Here is a 19,660-nt window from a genome sequence, read left to right on the forward strand (position 1 = left end):
TGCTTAGGCTCTGAGCACAGCTTTGCTTGTACATGTCCCAGCCTCAGTCTCTCGCTATGACAAGGGCATCGGCACTGAGCACTGTTCTGCACGACTCCTCAGTACCTGTCTCATCACCCATGAAAACTTCAAGTATTTAGAATTATTCTCTATGGTGTCTATCTGTTCTCTATTTAATGTTGTTGCAATGTTGGGCATTTAAAACATCAAGCTTACAAGACTTAAGCCATAAGGGACAAAGACTGGTCTAGCACAAAGAATGAAGGCTGAGAGAGGAATACTTGGATCTACTGACATGGGCTCTTCTGACAACTTCCTAATCAGTAGAGTGAGAAGTACCAGGATGCTTTGTGCTACAAAACCATACAAGGCAGGTGTGGATGAGCAGGCTACTTCCTACATTTCTCAGCCACCCTTAAAAACCGCATCCAGAAAGTCTTCATGCTGCCATGCTCCCACCTGCTCTTCCAGACTGCCCAAGGAGCTACAAACAGAGGCCATTTGGTCAGATGACATTTAATTAGCTGGTGTCTTTGGAAAATATCAAGAACCACATTTGGCCAAAGCAAAAAGCAGATACCCAGGAGCCAGGGCAGGGCTTTGGGGGATGACAAGTAGAGGGGGAAGTCAGCGGTGGCTGAAGAATCCCTGAGGATGGTTATATTTAAATGGCTTCATCCTACTCGGACCCCTAGAGAAACAAGAGGAAGAGCAGTTAATAGCATGCCTTCTGGCCTGATAAAATAAATTACAGTTCACTCACAAGAGAATGCCATGTAGCTGTCATTGGGGTGAGTCCGAGCTGCATCTTTGTAAAAGTGTCTCTCTGTGCTTACAAACGTGTGAACCTGGAGGATCCCAGTGCCCAAACATGTTTTGGATCACTGCTTATAACTTTATCAACAAACAATTTCTACATTTGCGAAGGAAGCAAGATTGTGCACACTAGTTCATGGCCAGGAAGCAATGGAGCACAACCAGAGAGCTGACACCAAAGCCTGCTTGTTCCAGGAAGGCCATGTCATGGCCAGGTAGGCTAAGATGTGTGAGGATTTTAGTAGTAATTCTGGGTTCTCAAGCAAAGACGTCACAGAGGGACATGTCCCACACAGCTCTGTAAGACAAACATCTACAAAACAGCTCCCTCCTTGCCCTTCTCTGTCTGTCTGTGACTGACACCCAACAAGCAGGAACAGGTGACACTCTGGGACTTGGGCTATGTGTAGAGGACAGTTTTTTTCTCAACACAAATCAGAGTCAAACGGGAAGAAGCAAGTAGAGAGCCAGCCATGGAGAGCCAGCCTATGAGCAGCACTGCTCCAAGGCCTCTGCTTCAGCTGCTGCCCTGCCTTCTCTTCATGAAGGACTGTAATGGTAAACTGGGGTTAACCCTTTCGTTCCCAAGCTGATTTTGGTCATGGTGTTTTTATCACAATAAAAAAGGAACTAAGATATATGTGAGTGGGCAACAGATCGTAGAAAAGGTAAGGAAAGCTTTAATCTTCTCCAGTAGCTGAAGGGTATTAAAACTTTGTTTTCCAGCCTGTACTGTGCTTTTTTCCAGCTTAGTTTAATTTCTCCATTAACACATGAAGTGTGTGCCCCTTGGATAAGGAGTCTCAGGTGGGACAGAGACTCCTGATCTCCCAGGTGGGACAGAGACCCCTGATCTCTCAGGTAGATCTACCAGCTCACAGTGGCACCCTGCACTCAGCCTCTTGATGATCTGAGCTCCAGCAGTCAGCTGGACTCCAGACCAAGAACCTTGCCACCCACACATCAGTTACGATGCTAAGTCCTGCCACAGCAAGAATCCAGCTCAGCACTTGAGGAAATGAGTCTTCCAGGAACCATTCGAGAGAAAACAAGCACAGGCTGTGTGGGGCTCCCATCCTGCTAATGTGCTGGAGTAGGAGGAGAGGTGGGAAGAGCTGAGACTTCACACAAACCACTGCAGACAGCAAGACTCAGGTTGGCACTGGGCCACCAGCAATGCTTCCTGTAGCCACCTGGGGCATTTCTGGTTATTATTAAACAATGACATGAACCAGGGCAGCAGAAGTGCCAGACAAGAGGGACAAAGCTGAGACACCTTCCTATACGTTACAACTGGCATCACAAGAATAAGACTGAGACGCCGGGCAGTGGTGGCACATGCCTTTAATCCCAGCACTTGGGAGGCAGAGGCAGGTGGATTTCTGAGTTTGAGGCCAGCCTGGTCTACAGAGTGAGTTCCAGGACAGCCAGGGCTACACAGAGAAACCCTGTCTGGGAAAAACAAAAAACAAAAAACAAAACAAAAAACAAAAAAACAAAAAACAAAACAACAACAAAAAACCCAAACAAACAAACAAAAAAGAGAGGATAAGACTGAGAGCAAAGTGAGAAACTTTTTTGGTTTTGTTTATTCTGTAGCCAAGGCTAGCCTTGAACTTATGGCAATCCTCCTGCCTCCAGTTTCCAAGTGCTAAGATTATAGGCATCAGTCGTGACACCAAGCTTGATAGATTATGAAGATAATCCAAACACAGCTCTTCTTTACCCCCTTGTCTAAAACAAAGGGGAGACTAAGACATGATCTCTAGGGTTTTGAGAAAACAAAACAAACAAAAAAAAAAAAACCACATCAGGGCTGAACAGGAAAGAAACTCTAATACCCATAAAAATGGAAAACTAGTCTGAGGTACTGCAAGTCCACACACTATATATAACAAGTTGCCAAGAGCATACTCCAAGCCTCAAACATGGAGCAGGAATCACCAGGGAACTTTATATAAATTATCTGAGTCAGCCTGAGCTCTACAGAAGGTTTCACTCCCCCACTTCAGCCCTAGGATCAGGACTTAGTGCTGGCTGGAATGGACTGCTTGGTCTTTAGCATGCCCACCTGCCTGTCTTCTACAAGAGCTGGGTTTGTTTTTTTTCCCCCCTATGCTGCCTGACTGCCCACTGTCTTGAGTCTCACCCAGGGACTTAGATGCCAGAGAACTCACCAGGGACAGTGGAGATGTACTATCTTAAGTGCTCGCTTGGACACCAAAAAGTAAACAGACCCCGCTGTCTCCCACAAAAACCAATCCAAGTTCAGCCAAAGCTCTGTAGCATGGCTCAGTGCAATTTCCTTGGTGGCTTGCTCCAGTGGGTGACCAAGAAGAACAGGTGAGCCAGGCTGCAGATGCAGGGAAGTCTCAGGAAGGAGAAAACAAGTTCTTCCTGGAAATCTGGCAGCAGAATTTTCTGCTACAAAGACAGATGGCCTCTGTGCCGGGCCCTGTCCAATTAGACCTAGTCTTCTAGAGGGCTGCCATCTCTGTTCACGTCCTCAGGAGAAGTCACAAGAGCCCAGCCTCTACTCACCTAAAAAGCCGCAGGCACATCTTCTCCTGGGGAAATTCCTTGGGGCCCTCTACACTGTCATCATGGCTCTCAGTCTCTAGATAGACGTCCAGCAGCACACACAGCCTCTGCAACTGGTTGGTCAAGAGCTGGTGACTGGGCCGAGGGCCACACAGCTCCTTATAGCACACGTTGACCTCACTCTCCATAGCCTGTGTGGGAGGGAAGGCAGCACCTCAGCATTTGCTCCCTCCGTATGGCTGAGCACGCTAGCCATGCTTTTTAACCGATGGCCCCACAAGAGCTACAGCTGGTGTCTGCACAGGAGCTGTACACACAGAGCTGCGCCACAGCCTTGTCCACAGACCCCGTTTCCTCAAGACAATGGGATCCTCCTTATTACCACCCACCTTCCCATGCCAAATACCTCCACGGTACTTGGAATACTAGAAGTACCACGGGCATGGAGAAGAAGACATACTCTGTGGCCACAGGCTACAAAGTCCCATCAAGAAGCAGGGCCTTGAGCAGCAGCTACAGCAGCCTCACTGAATCTGAGTTTTCCATAATGCTTCTGAGTTTATTTACCATCTCACAGAAGCCCACGGTGACAAGATCTTAAGAAAACCTTTTGGGTTCTTTGGAGACAGGGTCTCACTGTGCAGCCTTGGCTGGCCTGGAACTTACTATGTACAACAAACTGGCCTTGAACTCACAGAGAATCATTGTTAACTGCCTCCCCAGTGCTACAGTTAACAGTGTGTGCCACCACGCCTTGCTGTAGGGAGTGCAGGAAACCCTGAATGCAGTGGATGCATGCTGACATGAACAGGCCTATTTAGGACCCTAGCCTCAGACTCACACGAGCATGGCAAAGTCTCCTGCTGCCTGACACAAGGCTAGGAGAAATGCCAAAGCCTTTTCTTCTGATCTGTGTGTGGATGTTGATGGTGTATACACAAGTGTCCACCAGAGCTTTCTCTTTCTGAATATTTACAGCCTGGAGATGGCTCCCTACAGCCTGCTCCTGTTGGGGTTGACTAAGCCTGCCTCCATGATCCATCTCTGTACCATAAGCCTGCTTCCCTATGCAACCTTATGTAATGAGCAGGCTGGGCGTGGGGTGGGCTAAGGGTTCTCCAGCTGTGTTGGACTACCAGATTCCAGCTGTCTGTGTGTCTGTCTGTTCCTCATTTCCTTACCACCCACAGTCAGGTGCTGGAGTGGTGTACAGACCCTTCTCCAGTTAACAGGCTACCTAGGAAAGCTGTGGGCCTCACGGAAATGAATCAGCGAGCACATTCTGTAAACCCTGGTAAGCCCCTGTCCTGAGACTGACACACAACCATGGCCTCAGCAGCTGCAGGCTTGGCCACTGCTCACCTCTCGGGCTCGTCCTGCTCTCCTCCCCCGTGTGGGCCTTACCCGAATATTGTCGTCATTGCTGTTGGTTTTCTCCCCTTTCCAGTTTAGACAGAGTCGGAAAACAGGTGGGATGGAAGAGTAGCCAGGGTTCAGTACCACAGCAGCCTGAAGTTTAGCTGAGAAGACGGGAGAGGCAGAAAAATCAGTGATCACCCAGCCTTCTGTGGTGGTCTCCTCCCATGCCCAGAGCCAACACAAATGACTGCTCTACAGAAGTGCTGCTGTGCATGCTGGCACTGACTGTTTTAGAATGTAAGCTGAGCTGCCAGGTCCTCAGTGGAAGGTACAGTGACTCTGGGTCTTCTAAGATTGTGTTCTACTTGCTAGTGTTTGTCAGCGGATTAAACCTGCTACCTCGAGAAATGTCAAAATTAAAAAAATAAATTGTGTGCCTGTGTGTACATGCCTGTGTTTGGTTGTTTGCCTCCATGTATCTTGGCAACAACATGTATGCAGCACCTTTAGAAGCCAGAAGAGGGCACTGGATCCCTGGGACTGAAGTCACATAGTTGTGATCTGCCATGTGGATGCTGGAGATTGACCTCAGGTCCTCAGGATGAGCAGCCAGTGCTCTTAACCACTGAGCCATCTCCCAAGCCCCTTTCTTTTTTTCTTTTCTTTTTTTTTTTTTTTTTTAAAAATTGTTGTTCCTGTTGAGAGAGACTCACATAGCCCAAGCTAGCCCCAAATTTAATATATAATCAAGGATGACCTTGAACTCCTGATCCTCATGCTCTGACTAGTGGCAAACGGTCCCAGCTTCTCACATCACATCTGTCAGAGGGAGGCTCTGACAGAAACTTCTCTGCCAGTAAGTAGCTGCAAAAGTACAAGACTGAGTTCAACCGGAACTGCCTGGCATCAAATCTGCATTCATAATCGGTGAATAAACTAGCTCCATATATTAAGTCCCCTCTGGTGCAGGCTATGAGCCTTCTTCCCTAGGAGCGCTGGGATTAGAGACGCACTCCTCTCCATTCCACACGCTGACTCGGCTTCTGGGAACCAAGTTCAGGTCACTAGGCTTTAACCCAGAGCCCTCTCCCTGGCTCCCAGATGTCTTTGGGTTGGTTCCCCTGTGCTGCTGCCAGGTTGAACCTGTAGAAGTGGGCTCTAGTAAGAGGTATTTGGGTTTTGGATGGGGGGGGAACTACCTTCTGGAAGGATTAAGGGACTTCTCTCGAGACTCTGCTTAGTGTCCAGAACTCTGTTATAGAACAGCCTTGGCTCCTGACTCCCTCTGGCTTCCTTTTCCCCTGTGCCTTCTTCTCCACATCTCTGCATCACCTGCCATGAGGCTCCTCACCAGACCATCATAGGTCACCTGGAACGTTCAGCCTTCAAATACTGATGCTCAATTAGACATGGCGGCTCACGTGTGCAATCCCAGTGCTCTGGAGGCTAAGAAAAAAGACTGGGAGTTCAAGGCCAGATTGGACTACATAATGGGTTTCTGGCCAGCCTGAGTTCATCTCAAAATAAAAAAAGACAAAAATAAAACTTGCAATGCATGCCTTCCATCCCAGAGGTAGATGGATCTCTGTGAGTTCTAGACCAGCCTGGAGACTTCCAGACCAGCTAGAGCTACATAAGACTGTCTCAACAAAACAAAACAAACAAAAAAACCCAACCTCAGTAGGTAAAGGTGCCTGCGCCTACACCTCATGACCTGAGTTTAATCCCTGGAACCCATACGATTGAAGGAAAGAAGTGAGTCCTTCAAGTTGTCCTCTGAGCGTGCACATATGTGTGACTTACACCTGAGTGCACACACATATATTAAATAAATTTAATAAAAGTTGTAACAAGCAAACCCACTAACTTATGAGCTAAATAAGCTCTTCTTTATATAGCTTTCAGCTTTGGGAAATTAATTTTGTTTTATTTACCTTTTGTGGTACTGGGGAATAAATCTAAGGTTTCAGGTATACTAGGCAAGTCCTCTACCTCTGAACTATATCCCCAACCCATAAATTCTATTACATCACTTAACCTATTGACAAATGAAGGACCACTGGTATCTTCCTCAGCCCAGTGTTCCTAGTTGTAAGGCAGGGGTAGGATAACAGCCTAACACCTGAGGTCAGTGGCCCCTGTGAAAGGCCCTGGCAGGATCAGATGTCAGAGGGGAAGGAACCACAGGGCTGCAGGACTCCACAGGGACTGTTATCCAATCTTTACAATCAGAGAAACAGCCCTGCCCTTCTGAAGAAGTAAAACGGAAAGTAAAACCTAGCCTTTCCTCGGTGAGACTTTCCTCAGCTAGTGAGTGGGATAAGCCCACCACCCAGTGATGTGAGGATTTAATGACATGAAACTGTGACTGTGCTACAGAACAAGTCCTCACTGAAAGAGGTGGTCCCCTAGTCACTAGTGTGAGTAAATCCCCATGGAGGATTCTAGGACCTTTTTGCTTCTTTTGGGCAACTTGCAGGCATGTGTGACACTTCAGAGGCTCCTTGAATAGCACCCTGTGATCAGCAGAGCAATCACCTACCGGTTCCCCTTTCAATAAGCGCCAGGTAGTAGAGATTGGTGTCCCCAGCCAGTCCTGCCTCTACAATGTCCTTAGTGAAGTGCAGCTCCTAGAACAGGAACCAAGTGTGAGCTGCTGCTCCTTTAAAGCCTCTGTACTGATGGCAGGGGCTGGGGACAGGAACTGAGAGGTGACATGGTCACAGGACTATAGTTCTACCTACCATGTAATCTTCATGGGCAATTATCACCCACTTTACCAGGCGAGAAACAACCTTGGCAGGGAAGAGGTACTGGCAATCGCTGGTGACTGGCACAATGCCATGTTCTAAAAGAGAGCAAGGCAGGAGGCATTACAGGTGGAAATCAGGTGCCACAGTTGGGGGAGTAGCATCTGCCTGTGGCTTGCTGGAGGGCTGAGATGGCCTTGCCATTTGTCCAGTACATCTGATGCTCAAGAAGTACCTGCTCACCACATGCCAGGAGGCATTTCAACCTGACATCCACTTCATGCAGGGCTATGTACCCAGCACCTGCATGCATGGGTGCTTTACCCTTAATGCAGACAACGTGTAGCAGAACAGAACCCTGAGGCCGTAACTGGCACCAGTGCCTCTGCTAATTAGATCAAAGAGCTGAGAGGGCTGTGTTTTCTTAGCTGACCTTGACAGAAAAACCAACTGCAGTGTTCTGTGCCAGTTCCCTGCTGGTGTTTCAACAAACAAATATGCCAACACAGGTACACTTTCTAATGACAATCATCCAGCCCTGCAATGCTGGCAGTGCTGAAGGGTGTGTGAGCCTCACTGGAGATCAGTGTCCACAGGGAACCAAAGAACTGGCTGCAGCCAGGAAGAGGGCTCTTAAGTCCAGATGGCTCTTGGAAAACCAATGCTTAGCTTGACAGTGATTCTTTTGATTTACTTATTTAATTTTATTTTATTTTGGATTTTTGAGACAAGGTTTCTCTGTGTAGCCCTAGATATCCTGGAATTTGCTCTGTAGACCAGGCTGGCCTCAAACTCACAGAGGTCTGCCTGCCTCTACTTCCTGAGTGCTGGGACTAAAGGCATACGCCACCAATACCCAACAGACAGTGACTCTTTAGTACCAAAAAGGATCCGACGCCCTCCAAAACCTTACCCCTACCCTGCAAGTGTCTTGTAAATACCTATCAAGTTTTAACTGAATGAACTTAAAGACGCCATGTGGCCACTACCTAGGTCAGTGGTTCCTCATAATGGGGCCTTAGGAGAAAATCCCGGGGGGCTATGCTGTACTTGGAAGCATTTGCTCAGCAGGTCTTAGAGAAGGATAATAGGGTGGCCCTGCATAACTGCAATTAGTGAGCTGAATGTGAGCTCAGTGAATACAGGGGCCCTCTCAGGCTATATGGAGTACTAGCATGAATCAGACTCTCACTAAATACCTGCCAAGTGCATATGGATCTGTGATGCATGCACCTAGGATATGCTGCCTTGAAGAACCTGCGAACTTGGGCCAATGGCCTTGGTGTCCTCTGGGAGGGCTGACATAGAACGGAGTCTATAGGGAGCTCAGACCTCTAACTGAATGGGCCTGCAGCTCTGTCCCCCTCGCCCTGCCATCCAATGCTCAGTAAAGCCAGGAACATAGGTCTCTTTGATCTGTAACCAGGATTTACAAGTTCTGAGGAAAAGGATGTGGTTTCTGTTCGTATGTTGTCGGAGTGGCTGTCAGGCCCTAGCCCCTGCCCCAGCTTACCCAGAGATGCGAACTGTTTGTGGAGAGCCAGGCGGGACTGTACCCTGGTCTTCAGCAGTTTCATGGTGGTCTCCATGTGGCTGGCGCTCTGTGAGTGGTCAGCCATCACTGTGTGCTAGTAGTGGATGACAATGAAGGATGTATGTGAGTGCCCCTTTCCTTCCTCAGGATCTCCATCTCCCCTGGGACCAGCCGACTGTACAGCCATGTCCTAAGGCAGGTGCTGTTTGGGAATGGCAGAATTTGCCCACCATAGCACGTAAAATGCTACCCCCTGGCAAAAACACAAGATACCAGGGTTCCCATGAATCTGTAGCCAGCTTCTGAGAAAAGGCAGGCTTCTAAGTTGTCTGCCCAAGATTCTGCCCATGCTCATTTGTAGCATCCTTGTAAATAAGTCCAAGGGCAGCAAAAGCTGTAGCTGTGCCATATCTGGGGCAAGATAGCTTTGGTTTAGATGGCTACAAAGCTCCTAGGGAAGGCCAAGTCGTTCCAACACTTGAAGGCTAGGTTGGGTATCTTAGTGCCCAGATCATAGCCTCAGAAGAAGATATTCTGCTAGATCAAAACCGTATGAAGTTATCAGAGGCCTTTCTATAAATGTGTCCAGGAAGAGAAAAGGTCCAGCCCCTCAGCCAAGGAGGCAGGGTCAGAATACACACCTGAGGCTGCTCTTTGGGGAAGTGGAGACCACCCAGCTTCTGCACCCACAAGTAGGGGTGACCTAACTCAAGTACATAGTCTCTCAAAGTCAGGATGCTGGAAAAAAACCAAGATAGAATAAAATAATTGTATGAGTTGGGAATGCAGCTGAGGAGCAGCATCCTCACACAAGGCCTCGCTCATCCTGTAGACTGCATGGCCCCAGGATACAGTCCTCCCTGCGTCCCCAGTCACACAAACTGAATCTCCCTAACTGCATGTGATCACTCCCTGGAATTTATACCCGGTATTTACTTTTTTTTGCCTTGGAAACTTTTTGTTATAAGACAGATCTCAAAACGGCAGTATACTGACCTCTTCACTGCACTACCCACTTGCAAAATGGCTTATAAATCTCAAACACTCAAGAGAACTCAAATGCAGACATTTCATAGTTTTTGTTTGTTTGTACTTGTATCTAAACTTATGCTGAATTTATTCCCTTGCCGTAAGTTTTTGTTTCTTCGCGGATATCTTTTTCTTCTGTGCAGCATCCTCTTCTGGCTTTGGAACCCTTTGTTCCTTTTCTCTGTGGACCATCACAGTGTCGGGGAGTTGAGTGCAGGTTAATCTGGCCATGGGCTCTGTCAGGCCGTCTGCACGTCTTATGCACTTTGTTCAATAATAGAGAATCTACATCCAAACCCATATATTCAGCACTACTCTGCATTTTTAAGCACGTGGAGCAAAAATTCAACACTCTTTTTGGGCCACTGACCCTGTGTCTAATGCCCACAGCTTGGCCTAGACATACCTACTGACTCCATGTTATACGGCCAATGGCACCCACCATTTATTTAAAGTGACATCTTTCAGACAGTTTCTAGATATGTATATCCTTGATGGCCTGGGCAGTTTCACAGGTCTTTGTAAAGGGAAAATGAAAACTTAAATGTCTTGATTTACATGATTTTGGTGGGTTTCTGGGTCAAGAGATTAGTAACCCATCTTCACAAGTCACCTCAGGCCACTTCCATCACATTTTATTATTGATACTGTTTTCGTTTGTTTTGTGGTACTAGGGATCTACCCCACGATAGTGCCACAGAGCCACATACCTAGCACTAGTTTCCCTATACTTCCTAAGCTTTCATCTTTTCATGACATCCTTTGCTTTCTACGTGCGAACAAGAAGATGTCTCCTCTAGCCCAAGGTCCTCTGGGTGGCCTCTGGCCCTAATAGGTCTCCAGCTTGGCCTGAACTGCCAGATACAGCCACAGAATCAGGGAAAGCTGGAACTCTGTTTACTCACCCAACTTTATCAAACTGATACTGATTGGCTGGATTTGGAGTTTTCTTTCCATGATCTCCTGGATACAAACAGCTCAAGACGGAGTCAGGAGACAATAAGTCTCTGCAAAAGAAAAGACCACAGTGAGAATGCGGGTCAGTATAGAGCCTTAGAGTGGACCTAGGCACTGGAGAGTGGCAATGTATCACTCAGCTCTCAGGATGTCAAACACCGTCTTTTTATTGGTGGTGGTGGTTTTTTTGGGGGGGGTGGGGTGGGCCGGGGAGTGGGGTGGTATAGGGGAATAAGGTTTCTCTGTGTAGCCCTGGCTGTTCTGAAACTCACTCTGTAAACTAGGCTGGCCTCAAACTCAGAGATCTGCCTGCCTCTCAGTGCTGGGATTAAAGGTGTGCACTAACACACCTGGCTCTACCATCATCTTTCACTGAACACTTCCTGTGAGTCAAACCAGTTGTGGTTCAAGCCAGAGACTCTTCACAAACCTTGTAAACAGAAAGGTTATTTCTCAAGGTATGAACTCAAAGCTTTAAAAGTGGGACACTGAAGCTCAAGTCACACTCTCTGATCAGAAAGAAGAGCATTTTTTCTTTATTCTGTGCGCACATGTGTACTGTGGCTCACAGAAGACAGTTTTCAGCAGTTACTTCGTGTCCTCTATCTTACTGAGGAAGGTCTCTCTGTTTCTGCCTGGTATAGTATACTCCAAGCAATGTGGGCTGAGGGGTAAGTGATCACAGCTAGCTTTTTATAGAAGCTCTGGGAACTGTGCTCAGGTCACTGAGCTAGGGTACCAATCCTTTCATCTAAGAGGCCATCTCCCTGGCCCCTGAAAGAGGGAGCCTTTAGTATTTTGTTTTGTTGTTCTTAAAATGATCCCTTCCAAAACTGTAATGTGGGACTGAGAACATAACTTAGTAAAGGGCTTGCTGCACAACATGATCCCAATGTCCACCATCCAAATAAAAACCCAGATGCAGCAGCACACACCTATAATCCCTGAGGAGGTGGGGCTGAAGGATCCCTGGGCTTTCTGGCCAACCAGTCTAGCTGAATCTGCAGGCTCCAAGTTCAGTGAGACCTGTTTCAAAAGTAAGGTGGAGAGTGGCTGAGGAAGAGCCCCTGGCCTCCACACATGTGTATCTGTACATATACACATAGACACACATACAAGTTATCTGGTACCCAGGCACTACTACGGAGAAGGTAATTTTTAACTATTTATGAAGTTCTAAATAGAAATACTAACAGAAATAATTACAGCAATAATTTTACATGAGCAAATAAGTTTTTATAAGTGAGATGGACACTGAGCACAGGTCCTTGATGATGCAATTTCTCTATATCATACATATGGAAGGACTATACATCCGTGGGGTGTGATGTAGCTATCTGACAATTCAGTGAGTAATGATCATTACTTAAGAGTACTTAGGCCGGGCGGTGGTGGTGCACGCCTTTAATCCCAGCACTCGGGAGGCAGAGGCAGGTGGATTTCTGAGTTTGAGGCCAGCCTGGTCTACAGAGTGAGTTCCAGGACAGCCAGGGCTACACAGAGAAACCCTGTCTCGGAAAACCAAAAAAAACAAAAACAAAAACAAAAAACAAACAAACAAAAAAAAACAAACAAACAAAAAAACGAGTACTTAGCACTTCTACCTCTCTAAACTTACCTATTCTTTTCGAGATAGGGTCTTACTATGTATCTTAGTATCTTAGTCTGGAACTTTCTACATAGTCCAGCTAGAACTTAAATTCAAGAATTCAGCCGGGCGGTGGTGGCGCACGCCTTTAATCCCAGCACTCGGGAGGCAGAGGCAGGCGGATTTCTGAGTTCGAGGCCAGCCTGGTCTACAGAGTGAGTTCCAGGACAGCCAGGACTACACAGAGAAACCCTGTCTCGAAAAACAAAACAAACAAACAAAAAAAAAATTCAAGAATTCAAGAAGCAGGAAGATCTCTGTGAGTTGGAAGGTCTACATAGCAGGTTCCATGCCAGCCAAGACTACACAGTGACACAGGGAGAGGGAGAGGGAGAGGAAGAGGGAGAGGAGGAGAGGGGGAGGGGAGAGGGGAGGGAGAGAGGGGGAGGGGAGAGAGGAGTGGGAGAGGGAAGGGAGAGGGGGAAAGGGAGGGAGAAAGGGAGAGGGAGAGAGGGAGAGAGGGGGAGAGGGGGAGAAGAGGAGATGGGGAGATGGGGAGAGGGAGGGGGAGAAGGGGAGAGGCCTAGAACTGCTCAGTGAAGGAAAAACCTGGCTAAGATATGGAACTGAGAAGAAACAAGTTTTGGGCTCCCTCTGCTGGGAACAAGGCTAACTGCACCCAGCATGCCCCAGGAAGCTCCAAACTACCAAGTAAAGGCTGCAGAAGCCTCAAGAGAGAGTAGACACCAAGTGCAGGCTCTAAAGCCAGGAACTCCTTCCATCTGGCAGAATGGAAAGAGCAAGGCAGAGCTCTGCTGCAGGAAGCACCACACCTGTGCCTTTCTGAGCCTCTGGGCTTTGTCTCCATCCTCTCCAGCTGACAGTAGGGCAGCTGACAGTGATCCTAGGGCAGGCTAGGGTACCCCAGTCCTTTCTGTCCTGTTCTTCCAATTTGGACTGCAGACCAAGACTACCAATGTCCGGGCTTCCTGGGGATGCTCTGGCTGCCTGTTTATAGTCTTCCACTTACCACCGAGTTAAGGACAAAATTGGGGACTGAACTGAGCTGGGAAACAATATCCTGGCACCCTGGGACAAAAATGAGAAAAGGGCCAAAATCTGTCACCTTGGTCATGTCTCAGACCTCATTTGTGCATTTACATGCATTGCTGGCTGTAAAAAGCCTGAGGCTCTGCTCTACACAGCAAATATGATGTTATCACTTTTCCATCTGTAGTGTAGTAAGAGGTCTCACAAATGTAAATCAGAGAGCACTTCTAAATTTCAGTGACTGTCAGGATTCCCACACTCTGGGGACACAGTAACGGAAATCAGCATGGCAAAGGATCCTCTAATAGCAGAGGGAGGACTAGAGAACAGGGCTGTCAGCATGTCCCTCTCCCACAGCCCTTCCTTCTGTCCACATACCCTGCACTGATGGGGGTGATCAGCTCCATGGCAGTCGTCACTTTGGCTTTCACTGTCATGATGTTGAGGTTCATGAGATAGTAGAAAGTCAGATGAAGCACACTGTTGTCTGCGGGAGGAGGGAAAGACGAGTTCAGCTATGAATCAGACACACCAGAGGCCAGGCGTGGTGGTGCATATAATCCCAGCCCTTGGAAGGCAAAGAGGTAAGAGGATCTCTAAGTTCACAGCCACCTGGTGTTTATAGCAAGTTCTAGAACAGTCAGGACTACTAAAGTCCCCATCACAGAAGAAGAATAAAAACAAAAACACCACACCATGTAAAATGAAAAATGGTCAGAGTGACAGTTCAGAGGGTAAAGTCACCTGATTGTCTTAGCTCAATTCCTGAGACATACAGTAGAAAGAACCAGTGTTCTCTGACTTCCATATGACTGTTGCAGTGGTACATGTACACACACACACACACACACACACACACACACACACACACACACACACCACATTTTTTAAAAGGAAGAAAACCAGAAATAGGACACTGAAATATTCCAGGCAAAGAGTCTCTCTAGCTTACTGGAGCTTTACACCAACAGCTGACCAAGCTCTTAGGAACTATGGAGCTATGTGAACGCAGTCAGACCTTTGCACTTCAGATCCAGTAGGACAGACAGTGGGTGCCTTTTCAGCATCTCCTTGCGCTTGTCATCCAACTGAACCCCGAGAGTGGGCCGACGCCGCTTCTGGACAAAAGAAAACCTAAGCATGAGTCACATGAATCTCCCCTTTGCATCTCTATCTCCCAGAGCCCAGGCACAGCTGCCTGGGGCCTTCTGCCTCAGCTATCCCGCTGCTAGGGTCTTGTCCCAGCAGACACTTATTCAGCCCTCCTCCTTTTTTCTTTTAGAGTGCAGTGCTTGAAAACATCAGCATGGCTGCATAATACTCCCACAACAGAAAATGGGCTCACCGTGGTCTGCTCCTCTTCAGCATCTGAGTCGCTTTCATCATCTGAAGCCAAACAGGGAGGGCAGTGAGAAGTGAGGTAACTGCAGAGGGGCCCTGACGGCGAACCTCAACCTCAGGGACTGAGGGGCCCACCCCCATGGTCCTTTGTAAGTAAGTATTGAGTAAAGTATTAAGTATTCAAGTAAGTATTGAGTTAACTAGCTACTTCTTACTTGGTACAGAAAACATCATGGAAAGAAAGACTTATAATCCTACTAGCCCAGGTTTTGTGCGCGTGCGTGTGCATGCTCGTGAGCTTGCGTGAACCCTCATGGGCATATAAGGCCAGACATTGTCCTCCAGGTGCACTCATCAGTCACCTCTACATCTTATTTTTGTGTTTGGAAATGGCCTACGTAGCCCTGGCTGTCCTGGAACTCACTCTATAGACCAGGCTGGCCTCAAACTCACAGAGCCTCCCAAGTGCCACCACACCCAGCTGTTTCTTTATTTTGAGGCAGTCTTTCACAGAGCTGGACATTCCAGCTATAGGGGCTGGCCAGCCAGCTCCTGCCTTTCTCCACCCCCAGCATTGAAGGTAAGAACAAACTGTGTCATACCCAGGTTTGTGTTCTGTTTTGTTGATGTGGGTGCTAGAGATCAGAACTAAGGTCTTCATGTTTGTGCAGTAAGCACTTTACCTGCTAAGCCACCTCGCCACTCTCCAGTCCTGGTTTTCAAGGGTCTTTTTTTTTTCCCCAAAGAACTATTTCAGTATTTCAGTATTTATTTATTTTATTTTATTTTATTTATGAGTACAATATAGCTGTCTTCAGACACACCAGAAGAGGGCATCAGATACCATCACAGATGGTTTTGAGCTACCATGTAGTTTCTGGGAATTGAACTCAGGACCTCTGGAAGAGTAGTGAGTGCTCTTAACCACTGAGCCACCTCTCCAGCCCCCTTTTAAGGGTCTTTTAAATGTCATCTTTATGCAGCATAAAGCCCTTTGCTGGAGGTGGTTTTAGGAGCAGCATAAGTAACAATGGCTACTGGTATAGTTAGACAGTTGCTGTGTGCAGAAGACAAGACCACTCTTTCATGTAATCCATACAATGATTCTATATGAAAAATTTGTCTCTCTTTTTGGCGGGCAACAGGGGAACTCTAAGACATCTCAATATGTCACCTTGGCTGGCCTGGAAGTCGCTTTATTGACCAGTCTGGGTTCAAATTTGTGTAAATTTTCTCACCACAACCTCCAGAACTCGGGGATTACGAGCATTAGCCTATAACCAGCTACCAGCTACCCTTTACAATGAGTCAAACACATTACCTGCCTTCCTCAGGATCAAAGTGCTCCTGGGTGCTAGTGGTTGGCAGGGCTGAAATCCATAGGCTGCATGTGGTGATTCCGGGAACTGAGTTCTCCCGGGCCTACTCTAAAGCTGACACAAGGCCAAGCCTCCTTCTATTTTACACCAGTCCAGCTATTTCTCAAAGGACCAAGACCTCATTAGTGATTTATCCTTGGAAGTATCCCATTCACTGTTACCTTGGGAGTCTTCAGGGGGCTTGAAAAGAGCTTTGGCTTCATCCACACTGCCTTCAATCGCCACAGACAACGTCTTATCTGGAGGTGAGAAAAGGCCTCTTGGAAAAGCTGCTGGAGAGGCTGCTGAGTGCAAGCCAACTCAGCAGCTGCACTGCCCTTACTGACTGAGTGGGAGGGCACACACCCACGCAGAAGAGACAGCACCGAGAATCTTTTCTCGATGGTTGCTAAGAACGAATAATCCAGAGCACTGCTTCCCAGTTAAACATCTCTCAGACTGGTGCAAAGTCCAGGAACATAGGCCTGTGGTTTGTCACTCCACAGGACTCTTCCATCAGCTGTCTTAAGATGTTTGCACCCAGAAGCAGGCATCCATCCCCATCCTAGAGATGATGGGTCACCCTCTGTAAAAAGTTTTGTATTCTGAATGTCACCAAGCACCTGGCCTGCCTGTCTCATCTTACTGGGCAGCAGAGAAGAGCAGACAGGAGCATGGATGCTGCAGCCTTGTCCCAGACCTGAATGAATGCCTGGCCCACTCATTAGTGAATTTGTGACCTGGAAGATAAACTTACTGACCTGAGGCTCAGTTTCCATATCTATAAAAAAGACACTTGGGAACTAGTAGCTGTTTGTTAAGTGGCAGGAGATCAATGAACTAAGGGTTAAATTTTAGATACATTCGTCTTAGGGTGAGGACTGTAGCACAGAAGAACACATGGTTAACATGCATAAGGCTGTACCTTCCATCCCATGCTCCACAACAGTAAATGCACACACTCTAAGTCTCACAACCGCATGCGGCCTACGATTAGTAAAGACACGTAGAGAAACTTAGTGCTCGTGAAGTAACAACCCGCACTCAGGAAACGCAGCAGAGTCCACTTCAAGTTGACTAGATTGAGCTTGTCTCTTAAGCACTCAGTAACAATCTGCCCCACTCTGCCTATGTGTCATGAGTAGTATCTCGGTATGTTTCTGTGGAACTCTGGGATCCTACTGCTGTGAGCAAGTAAGACACTCTAGTTTCTCTGTCTTTTTCTTTCCTGATGGTAGTGGGAGATAGAATCAGGACTTACGCTCCACCCCAGCTCCTCCTCCTCCTCTGTCTTAAGGGTAGGAATGTCACAGAACCTGATACCATTTCCCCAACTACACTATGAAGAAGGAAGAAAGACTTCCCCTACAGCCAACTACTGCTTTATATCTGACAACAATGTATAAACCAACCCATCCCAACCAGGCAAGCTGAACCCCGGGTGAGCACTGGAAATTGCCTTGAGGATCCAGTTCACCCTCCACATGCCAGGCTGTCCCTCTACCACAGAGTCACAGTCCTTACCTACAATAGTCTTTTTAATAGTTTAGTCTTGAATTCTACAGGAAAATAGAAGTGCAAACAGTAGAACTTTAAACACAAAAGAAAGTTACTCACCCTGTCTAGGGGGCTGGGAGGAGGATTTCATATGAGCTGATGATGGCAACGGAAGAGAACAAAGGGGAAGGAGGAGACGGACGGACCAAGGAGACACAAGAAAAGACACAGTAATGTCCTGGTGCCATGGCTGGGACGGGGCATGCACAGGAACAGTGTATGTCTGTCTGATGCCATGGGATAAGGTGTGAATAAGGAAGAAAAGTTTAGTGCTAAGTGAAAGCTGCACTGGGCAGAGCAAAAACTTTAAAATCCTTAGCAGTCAAGGCTATCCTGACTTGGGTGGCCAGGGGTTCATCCTCTTACCCGGTGATGCACCTTACATCATGCAGGCTGTTTCCAGCATGGGGAAGCCTGGCAGTGCTGCCTAGGACCTGAGTTCACCAAACATCCCACCCCCAAAACACAGCAGGAGACATTGATGCACCTGACAAGTGTATCGTGGTAGCGTGAGCACATGAGAGCCGACACAGGCTGTCTGGGCACTGTACCTAAGAGCTGTACAGCCAGGTTTATAAAAATCCAAAGCCGTCCATTCTGACATGTCCATCACATCAGTCAAGCCTTAGGCTAGCTGGGGTAGCAGCCATGCTGAAGGTACAAAGGAAGGCGGCATCTGCCACCTGAGGGCTCTGGGGCAAAGCTAGGGAGCTCTCCTGGCAGGCAGCTCTCCTGGCAGGCAGCTCTCCTGGCAGGCAGCCCTTCCTCACTATGGCTGCTTCTCCCATCGCCCCTCCCTGCCTAGCCCCCATACTCACCACAGGCCTGCCCATATGCAGTGGCCTGCACAAACAGCACGTAGAGGGGAGGCGGCAGGTGCCTGGCAGTCTCATACTGCTTGTGTGCTTGGTCAAACGGCATGAACAGGTATTCTTGCACTGGCAAGGAAGCCTGCAAGCAACAGAAGGTTTTCAGTCTACCCACATGGAGTCTTTGTGACTATTTCTTTACTTTTGTTTAGCTGAACTAGAGATTGAGTCCAGAGCCTTGAGCCTGTGAGGCAAACATTCTATTACTGAGCTCTGTCAACCAGCAGCCACTATTTATTTACAAAAATGATACATGATAAACTATGGTGAGATAAAAGCTCAATATAAAAACATGCATTTGATAAAAGCAAGAGAATAAAAAAACAGAATTATGAGATGTCACTTTCACATTTCTAATGGGATCAGAAAACATTAAGGGGCTGTGTAGCTCAGTGGCAGAAAAACAAGAAAGAAGCAGAGGGAGAACATGAAGAAAAGAGTCATGTATCATGCTCACCACCACAAGTCCCTGGTGAAATGAAAAATACAAAACAAAAGGCAGGGATAGCGAGATGAGTCAGCAGTAGAGGCACCCGCTACTGAGCATGCTCACCACAGGGTGGAAGGGAAACTGATTCCTGCAAGGTGTCCTCTGACCTCCACCTTCATTACACACACACACACACACACACACACACACACACACACACACACACACAAATAACAACTTTAAAGACAATCTCTAGACTGGCGAAGACGAGGAGCAATGGCAGTCTCAAGCACTGGCAAGGACACTGATAGACCTCACGTCCCACTGGGTGCCCATGGGAATATCTGTCAATCCGAACGGTCACTTTAGGAAACAGTATCAGAGGCTATCAAAGCTAAATACATGCACAGAAGAATCTACATGGGCCAGCAGTGTATACCTAGGGATACACTCCATAGAAACATGTACATGTGAGGACCAA

At 47.5% G+C, this 19,660-nt stretch overlaps 1 protein-coding gene across 4 annotated transcripts in view; it reads right to left on the minus strand.

The window, feature by feature from the left end:
- Positions 1-500: 500 nt before the first annotated feature.
- Positions 501-19,660, minus strand: part of Thoc5 (THO complex subunit 5) — a 33,036-nt gene continuing 13,876 nt past the window's right edge. For 2 of the 4 annotated variants that reach the window (XM_034508914.2, XM_076938204.1), the window contains exons 8-21: positions 18,699-18,831; positions 17,941-17,976; positions 16,506-16,583; positions 14,970-15,010; positions 14,643-14,742; positions 14,003-14,111; positions 10,935-11,036; positions 9,642-9,738; positions 8,980-9,094; positions 7,461-7,564; positions 7,259-7,346; positions 4,762-4,877; positions 3,358-3,548; positions 501-691 (exon numbers count right to left, since the gene is read on the minus strand). In XM_034508914.2, coding sequence (XP_034364805.1) covers positions 628-691; positions 3,358-3,548; positions 4,762-4,877; positions 7,259-7,346; positions 7,461-7,564; positions 8,980-9,094; positions 9,642-9,738; positions 10,935-11,036; positions 14,003-14,111; positions 14,643-14,742; positions 14,970-15,010; positions 16,506-16,583; positions 17,941-17,976; positions 18,699-18,831 — 1,374 coding nt within the window. In that variant the 3' untranslated portion in view covers positions 501-627. The other 2 variants (XM_034508915.2, XM_076938205.1) reach the window with 2 other exon arrangements.

This window comes from Arvicanthis niloticus, chromosome 7 (assembly GCF_011762505.2).
Source record: "Arvicanthis niloticus isolate mArvNil1 chromosome 7, mArvNil1.pat.X, whole genome shotgun sequence".
In the NCBI taxonomy this organism is placed as follows: domain Eukaryota; kingdom Metazoa; phylum Chordata; class Mammalia; order Rodentia; family Muridae; genus Arvicanthis; species Arvicanthis niloticus.